The sequence below is a fragment of the Ichthyophthirius multifiliis genome (assembly GCF_000220395.1).
Source record: "Ichthyophthirius multifiliis unplaced genomic scaffold scaff_1120509250941, whole genome shotgun sequence".
Taxonomy (NCBI): Eukaryota; Ciliophora; class Oligohymenophorea; order Hymenostomatida; genus Ichthyophthirius; species Ichthyophthirius multifiliis.
The window spans coordinates 17,495-27,333 of NW_004086355.1; the positions used below are offsets into that span (position 1 = coordinate 17,495).

Sequence of the window (9,839 nt, forward strand, 5' to 3'; positions counted from 1 at the left end):
TGCTCAACCATGTAAATTAATAAGTATTTAAGAAATCAATTAAACAAAATAAATTCAATAAAATTAGATAAATGATTCTTTAATGTCATAGATACAACCATTAATTGAAAAAAAATATAATAAAGATTAATTAAAAAAGGCTTTAATGAATGCTGTACATATTTTGAAAAAGCTAAATTTAACTCCGGAAGAAGTAATTAAAAATAATTTCAATAAAATTAAAATAAAAATTGTCTATTTAAAGATTTTTTATTATTTTTGTAATTTTTTTTTTTAAATTATAAATAAAAAAGATATTTTCCATTTTTTTTGTTTGCCTTTTTTTTTTTAATTGAATATTTAAAAAAAAAAAATGAAAATATAAAAAATATTATTTAAAAAGTAATAAAAGCTTATGAATAATTAAGTCTTTCCAAATTAACCATATTAAAATCCTCTTTCATTTAAATTTTTTCTTTCTGTAAAAATTGGAGATATATTAAAAGTTAAAGAATATTTAAATGATAACAAATATATTATTTATAATTTTGATTATGTAAAATTAATTTATTCTTAATTTTATATTATATTTCTAATTTAGATAGGATTAACACCTTTACATTGGGCAGCTAAACGAGGAAATTTTGAAATTGCAAAAATACTTATAGAATATGGTTCTATTATTAATTCTTTCGATATTGTAATAATATTAATATTTTTATTTAAAAATTAATTTTTATAAAGAATGGAAGAACACCTTTATACTTGGCAATTAAGTATGGATAATATAATATTGTTTCTGTAAATAAATTAATATATTCATAAATAAATAATATAAACAATATCATTTAAGATTTTATTAGAAAATAAAGCATCTCCTTGGAGTCCAGAACATCTGGATTATAAAGAAGCTGCTTAAAGTTATCTTAATATATAATAACTATTAAATAGATATAGAAAAATACACATAATAATTATGTTAACTCCATATAAATTAAAATAAATTATATGGGAAAAACAAATTTAATTATTAAAATACTATTGAATAAAATAAAGTTTATATAAATGTATAAATAATAAATTAAACTATTTATTAAATAAATATTTATATTTAAAATAGAATTTTAGATTTTCAAAATAATCATCCTTATTTTAAATTTACAAAAATATAGTAAAGCTTTAATTTTATTTTTTATATAGAATTAAATATTAAACGAATTTTTAATTTTTTAATGTTTAAATAAACTAATTTTATAAATTCAATAAGTATTGCAATTAAATAAAATTATAATTTTAGATTTTATTATATTTAAATTTTCAAAAAAATAAATTAATTATAAAAAATAATATGAAAGAAAACTACTCAATAGATACCATAATTTCAAATTACGATTAAACTATACAATTATTTAAAAATGAAGACTAAGATTTTTTAACATATTTTAAGCAAAATTCGAAAGAAATCCTTAAAAAATTAATTTCTGCACTTATGAGTCCAATAGATTCTTCTTAGAGTCCTTAAGAAGAGTTTCCATCTTAATATAGAATTTAATTTTGTACAAATTAAATTTTTTAAGCATAACCAGCTAGAGTAATAGCTTAATTTTTTATACACTAAAGAAATCCAGAAAATTTTGAATATAAATCATATCCTTTTTTAGACTAACTATTTTCTTATTTAGAGATTAGAGAAAAAAATCCTTAAACATCATAATATTTTAGTAGCTTAGTAATAAATTTGTTAAAAATTAAACGCAAAAATATGCTAGAATATATAAAAAAAGATAAGAAAATAATTTAAAATTTAATAAATAATATTTAGGATTCTTTTATAATGTAAATATTAGAAAACATTTTAAATTAAACTGAAGATGAAAATAAAAAAAATGAACAAAAATAAGAAATAATAAACTAAATAATTGAAAATTTTTAAAATTTTAATGAAATATAAATATAAAGTTTAACTGATTTTTTGATATAAATATTTTCGTTTGAAGAGAGTTAAGAGTCTCTATTTTCCGAAAAGGAAAAATTGCTCGAAAAAATAATTATGTATTTAAATAAAAATTAAATTAATTAATTATAAAAAACTGCATTTTGCAATTTAATTCTTTTTTTGTTTTCATAAACTAATTTTCTTTAAAATAATTCCTTTTGGAGAAAAAATAAATTTCTTTAAATTATCTATTAAATTATTTCTGACTAAAATTAAAATTATTTAACTAATTCTTAGTTTTTATGTATTTAAATTTTTTAATAAATTCTCTTTTTTTAAGATAATGTTGAAAAATTTGATGATAAAATTATTTAAATACCTTTTTTTTCAACTCTTATTAAACTTTTTTTTAAATTAGAATCTAATAATATTTTTCATAACACATTCCTTAATATTATAAAATAACTTATTGAACAAAAAAGAAATATAATAATAAATAATTTAATACAAGAATAATAAATACTAGAGTAAATTTAATAAAATATTATTAAAAACGCAACACGTATAAATTAATTTTGGGTTGTGAATAAAAACTATTTAGCCTAAAGTTTAAAAATATGGGATTTATTATAAAATTAAACTATTATTGTAATTGAAAAAGATTAGATATTTTAACAAATACAATATGAGTTTAAATAAAAAGGATGCTTTAATTTAGGCAATTTTAACTAATTAATTGAAAAAGAATTCGATGAATGCGATTTAGAGTAAATTTAAACTAAAAATGCAGTTATAAAAATAAAGGATAGTTAGAAATACTAAGAAGAGTTAATTTTCATTAATAATAATAATTTTTTTAACATACAAAATTAAGATATTTATAAAAGAGATGATTAATAATAAATCTATGAAATATAAGATTAATAAAACAATAGTATGTCCTAAAAAATCTTTTAATAAAATAATGACTTTTTATAATAAGAAAAACATAACATAAGTGAAAATAATAATTAAAATTAAAAAATTATTCAAGATAAAACAATAAATGATATAGAAAAATAAGAAATAATAAATTTGAATTAGAATTATATTCATGAAGATTAGAAAATTTTTTAGACAGAAGTTATAAAAAATTTAGATGAGAATAAAAATATAAATTAGAATAAAATTAAAAATAAAGTTAATGAAAATAATACTATAGATTAAAGTTTATTAATCAATAAGGTTGAAGATATAGAAAAAATATAAATTTAAGATAATAAAGTAAATTATAATCAACAAAATAAAGACTAATAAATAAATGACTTAGAATTCCAAAAAAGTTAGAAGTAAGACTAAAAATAATAAGAAGAACTTAAGTAAAAATATTATTAATACACATATCTAATATATTTATTTTATAAAATATATAAAGTTTATAGAATTATAAAAATTTGATATAAGACTAAGAAAATTAATGTGGTAGCTTATTAACATAAAACTAACTATTTTAAAAATAAAATAAAATAAATTAAGAATAGTTAAATAAATCAGAAATTATACAAAAACCATAGATAGATGCATAGCCAAATGATATCGTTATAAATTAAAGTTATTAATAAATAAATAAATAATCAAAATTAATTCAAAGTGAAATAAATATAAAAAATAAAGGAATAACTTTTTAAAATTATTTAAGAATGCATTCGCCAAACCTTTACTTAATTAAATAATAAAGGCAATAAGATTTAAAAGCAAAATAAGTAAATTTAATTAACAAAAGTGAAGAACTATAAATAGAAAGCAATTATTTAAGTTAATAACAAGAAAAATTATTTTAAAATTAATTTATTAAAAATAATAATTAATAAAATACATTTTCAAAATTATTGGAAGAAAAATGTCTTTATGAAATATAAAAATAACCTAATTTTTAGTCTTAACAAACAATTTTTACCAATTCTAGAATATCTCCGGAAATTAATATTAGTTATCAGAGTAATGAAAAAGGAAGTATTTAAAATTAATATATTTAAGAAAATACTGAAAATATATAATTAAATATCCAAAAATACTAAAAAACTTTTAAAAATAATATTGAGTTTATCTAAAATTAATAAATAAAACTCGAAGATAGTTTTTTATATGAAATTAATGATACAACTCAGAAAAATTTAACATTTTTCGAATAAAAATAGACAAAATTACATTAGAAAAATCATCAATAATTAATAACAAGTAATATTCAAAAAAGTATAAATTAATCAAAAAAAGGATAAAGATAACTGATTCAAAAAGAAAATAATAATTAAAAAGGAAAGAAATATCAAATAAATGAAAAAATATAAAAAATATTAAGAAAATATTCTACTGATGAGATAGATAATGGCAAAAAAAAGAGTGATTCTATATATAAAAGAGTAAACGAAAAAAATGAGAAAGCATTTCCAAACAAAAATTAACTTTAATAAAAAAAAGAATAATTCGAAAATTTATTTAATTTTATTTAACAAAAAATAAATTATTAAAATTAAATAAATATATAACTTTAACTATAATAAATACAATTTGAAACATAATAATATATAAAACTTAATAATGATACTTTCTATTAAAACGATTTCTATGATAGTTAAATATAAAATTTAATTTAAATTATTAATTCTTTAAATATTTTTTAAAGCAGTCCAAATACTAACTAAGAAATTTATAAATTTAATTAAAATTTACGAAAATCTTATTCTAATATTGCTACTAGAGATAGAATTTCTAATTCTTGTCTAACATATAATAATTATAAAATCAATAAGATTTCAGATAATCGTATAAAGAACTAAAACAACTTCTCTAATTTCTCTAATTATCTTAAATAGAAACAAAATTAAAAATGAATATTTTTTTGGGCGAATAAAGTTCTTTTTAAATATTTTATATTATTAAAAAATATATTTTTCAATATTTTTAATTTTTTATTATTATTATAATATAAAACTAAACTAAAATAAAATATAATTAATTATAAAATAAAACTTTTTTAATTTTTATAAAAATCTATCTATTTTATGTATACGTTTTCGCCTGTTTACGAAGTAATTTTTGTCAATTATTAATAAAAAAATATTAATCATATATTATAATTATTTATATAAGATAAATTAATATATATATAAAATACACATAAATTAATAAACATATTATAAATTTATTTTAATATTTATTATATTTAATATTAAATTATTTTTTTCATTTTATTTAATCTAGGGTTTCTTTTTTAATAAAATTTTAAATAGTTATTCATTATTAAGTATTAATTTATGTGGTATAATATTTAGCATTTTCCTAGTTTGGAATAATTAAATTGTTACTTGCTTAATATAAGGAATCAATATAAAAAAATAAATAAGTATGACGGAACATATAAACGAAATATATATAATTAAATTGATTGTATCATTTTAACCCATGCTAAATAGAATTTACTATAGATATAAATTATTTAATTCATCCATAGCAGGATATAAAAGTAATTTCATTTATTCTAATTATTAGAATTCTTTAAAATTTAAAACTTTAATCTAATCTTATTTAATTTTAAAAGAATTTTCGAAATCTGTTTAAATATCTCTTAAAGCTATTTATATATTTTTATTTAATTTAAAAAAAGTAAAGAATATTACTTTCTGTGTAAAATACTACTGAAGTCCTTAATCCTTTTGTTAAAATACCGTCGAAAACTTAACTACAAATAGCAGTTTAATTACTTAAGTTATTAGATTTCTCACAGATATTTTAAGAATTAAGCTCATTAAATTTAGAATAATAATCTTGAAAATAAATACTACTTAAGGCTTTGAAAGACGAAAATAATTATTTTTCGTTATCATAAATTCTTTCAATATATTAATTTTATAAAATAGTATTATCTTTATCGATAATTTTTTTTCCTAAAACTAATTATTCATTAATAAATAAAATAAGGAATTTGATTTAAGAGGGTCTTTCTAATGAAATTTTTAAATGAGGAAAGTACATATTCTTAATGTCATTTATTATTAAATAATCATAATAAAATTTTAAGAAATAAAAAATTAAGAAAATAATAGCAAAAGAAGAAAATTTAAAAATAATTAACAATTTATTATTACTTTTTTAATTTAAAAATTTATCTGCTCTTGAATTTTCTTAAGCATCTTCTTATTCATCTCCTTCTTTTTATAAAATAATATCAGGTTGTATAAGTTCTATTATTTACTCGCTTGCTTAATTATTATTTTATTTAAGATAACTTTCACATTTTATTATTAATTATTGTATTTCATTAAATGTAATATGTCCAAATAATGAAATAATTCTACTGTTATTTGAAACAACTTAGAAATTAATATATATTAAAATAATCATGACCAAAATAATAAAAGTAACAATTATAATAAAAATTATTTAATATACTTTTAATTAATCATTTAAATTAGTTAAATAGTAATCATAAAACAAATTTGACCTTTTTTCTGATGCGTTTCTTAAGTTAAAAACTCCATTCTCCTATATATAATAATATTTTATTAAGGTTTGAGTATTAATAATTTATCCTTAATTGTCTGCTTAAAAATCTTCTATTTTTGAATTCAAAAGTTAATTTGCACTTTACAAAAACAATATTATTGCGTCACTAAAACTTTTAAATTCTGTCAATGTTTTTTTATTAAAAGTCTTTTAATACATCAAGTATAATTCATTAAATTATTGAAAACTACTTTATACCCTATGGCTTAGTATTTAATTTTAATAATCTTATAAAGTTTAAATGAAAAAGTTTAACCTTTCTTTATATTAATTATAAAGATTTATTTTCTCTTATTCACTTATATAGTCTATATATTTACTTTTGCAAAAAAATAAAATAATATTTAATTAAAAAAAATTACTTTTGTAAACTATATATTTTCAAGGAATAATAATTTATTTCTGAAATTATTGTATTTCTGTTAAAATAATAATAAAGGATTTAAATTAAATTTTTATTTTATTAAATATAATCGGTTTTTTTTATTAAATCAGTAAATGAGAAAATATTAATTATTAAAAACATTAGAAAGACAATATTTTTGAAAAAAATAATAATTTTAGGTGTTTTATTATCAATAATCTTTCTTCTAAAATCATTTAAATTTTAAAATTAAGTCATATTAGAAGAATAATTAGATACAGCTTCTTCCTCTTCTGCATTATTTATCTATTTTTTTTCATTTTTATCTTAAATTGCATTTTAATTATTGTCAATATTATGTGAACTATATTTACTTTTTAGTTTTATTTATTCATTCAAAAATAAAGAAAATTTTAATGATATTACATTGATATCCTTATAAAAATTTTTTTGAAATAATAATTATCCATAAATGATTCCTTATTTAGTTAAATTTTAATAATTTTATTCTAATTCTTCATTATTATATAAATTATCATCGTTAAACTCTTCCTCATTTTTTTAACACAAAAGAATTAGTTCTTGAATAGCAGTAGTATCAAACATTATTTATACTTAATTATTTTCTTTTTTAAGCTCTTCTAAATGTTTCTTTATATTAGGAAATATTTAATCAATAGTGAAACTTGTTTGTTCGTAGTTTTCATAATCTATAATTGAAGAATTAATACCAAATTCTTAATAAAAGCCTTCTGAGATTGTTAAAACTTACAAGCTTTTTTCTATAAAACTAATTATTAACTAATCACTTTGCTATTTACTTCCATTATTATTTAAAAATCCAATAAACTATATTCCTTAGTCTATATTAGGTAATACTTTTACAAGAATATCAACTGAAGATATATATTTATTCTTATTTTTACAAAGTACTAATCTTTAATGTCCTACATATTATGATTATGCTGAGTTTAAGTATTTAAAGACAAAAGAATCATGATTTTATTAATATATAGGAGGCATTAATATATTAATACTTTAATTAATTAATTAGTCTTTTTGATATCCTGTTAATCTATTAAATAAAAAGTTTAATTAAAAGTTTATATATTATAAATAATCAATAAACCATATTATAAATTTATAAATATTAAAGAATAAAATTGAAAACTTAATGTATAATAAAATAATTATATATTTATATAAAATTTTACTCGAATACATCAGCATTAGTATTAGTAATTTTTCCAATTTCATTTAAACTTCCAGAAATTTAAATAATGCATTAATTTTAATATTGATTTTATAATTGATTTTCAACGCATTTTTTATTTTGTTAATTATTTTTTTAAATAACTTCTAACTTTTCAATTAATTTTTGTCCTTCAACTTCATCATTAATAACATTTAGCAAAAAGTTTCCATAAACTTCAATGCATTTTATATTATTAGAATCTATTTATTATAACTCTTTGTAAATATTTTAACAATGTTCGAAGCTTTTTCCTATTTAATAACCTAAGCAGACAGCTTTTTAAACATCAGGACTATCTTGAATTATTTATTTCCAAAATTAAATATATAAATCAACAGTATTTTTTATTTACAAAATCAACAATTCCAACTAATTTTAATAAAAAGCCATGCTGTCAGCTTAAAAATTCCCGTAACCTTCGTTAATAATAGTTTCTTTTTTTATAAGATCATCTTAAATAAAACTTTTGAATGAATAAATAAAGAAGCTTTATTAGAATGAAGGTTATTATTATTCGCAAATAATCAAATCATAAACTGCTTTAAATTTATTCGCAAAAACTTATTATTAAACAAAGGCTTTTAAAAGATAAAAATTTGCATTATTAGGAAAATATTTTATACTTTCTTAAGTACTGAAATCTATTAAAAAGTTTAATTTATCCATACCTTCTTTTTAATATTCTTTGCAAAAACATTCTTTTTCACAATTTACTAAATGAATTTCGAAAATTCCTTAAACTAAAAAACCTTGTATTTTAGATTCTTTTCCATATTTAATAAGTTCAATAATAGCATACAAATATTATAGAAATTCGTTTTCGTCTTTTATATTTTAAGGTATTTTTTACAAAATCTAATTTTTTCTTTATTTTCCTAATAAAAATTGACAGATACAAACTATAGGAAATCCGCTTAAAACAAAGTAAATAGAATTTGCGTCTTCATTTCTTTGTTTTGTGAAAGAGCAAAGCAAAACATTAAAAGATAACCATAAAATAATTGTATTCAGAATCGTTTTTAAATTTTAAACATTTCTATTAAATTAAGGATTTCCAAAAAAACCTGTTATATGTAAGAATAATAAATAAAAAAATGCCACTATAATAAACATGATTTCCTATTTACATTAAGGATCAAAAACTCCATAGCCTACTAAAAAAAGTTTAAGACATAATTTTATTATACCATCTTTAAAAGATGAATTACACGCAAAAGGCAATGGAGAAAAAGGATTAGCATCTACATATAATTATATATATATTAACATTTATAACAAAAGCAAAACAAAAGAAACCAATGCAAAAGAAAAATGAATATAATATTATGAAGTCATAAATTATTAATTTTAAAAAACTGGTTAATTAATATTTTTATAAAGAACAGCAATAAATGTATTATAAAAAGGGACAAATCCAGCCGTTTATAAGAAGACTATATGAAAAGATATTATTTTTGTAATATTAATGTAAAATGAATTAAATTTATTATTTTTTACATATATTACGCAAACAGCAATTAAAAAAATTATAAAAAATTACCAAACCACAATGAAATAAAAAATAATCAATAAAATCTTTTTTTTTTTATTTTAACATAATAAAAAAATAGAAAATTAAAAATATTACAGAAGGATCTTTTTAAGTAAATATTTTTCCAACATTAGAATATGACGATATTTATTAGAATAATTTTAATGTATTTGATTTCCATAAAAAGCTAAATCCAGGATTAATTATAGCTCCACATGGTTACATTATTTCT

The 9,839-nt window shown here is 16.7% G+C and overlaps 1 protein-coding gene across 1 annotated transcript, besides 4 other annotated features; it reads right to left on the bottom strand. All coding sequences in view use genetic code 6, as the record gives it.

Moving 5' to 3' along the window:
- Nucleotides 1-1,056: 1,056 nt before the first annotated feature.
- Nucleotides 1,057-1,088: a microsatellite.
- A 1,955-nt stretch (nt 1,089-3,043) lies between these two features.
- Nucleotides 3,044-3,083: a microsatellite.
- Nucleotides 3,057-3,091: a microsatellite.
- Nucleotides 3,092-3,311: 220 nt separating this feature from the next.
- Nucleotides 3,312-3,345: a microsatellite.
- A 1,362-nt stretch (nt 3,346-4,707) lies between these two features.
- IMG5_115750 (PAS domain S-box family protein) lies at nt 4,708-9,509 on the bottom strand (the record flags this gene model as incomplete). The annotated part of the gene is made up of 4 exons (XM_004034651.1): nt 4,708-5,504; nt 5,572-6,776; nt 6,820-7,896; nt 8,036-9,509. Coding segments are annotated over 4 exons (4,551 nt in total), but the record flags the coding sequence as incomplete, so codon positions are not given.
- Nucleotides 9,510-9,839: the final 330 nt, after the last annotated feature.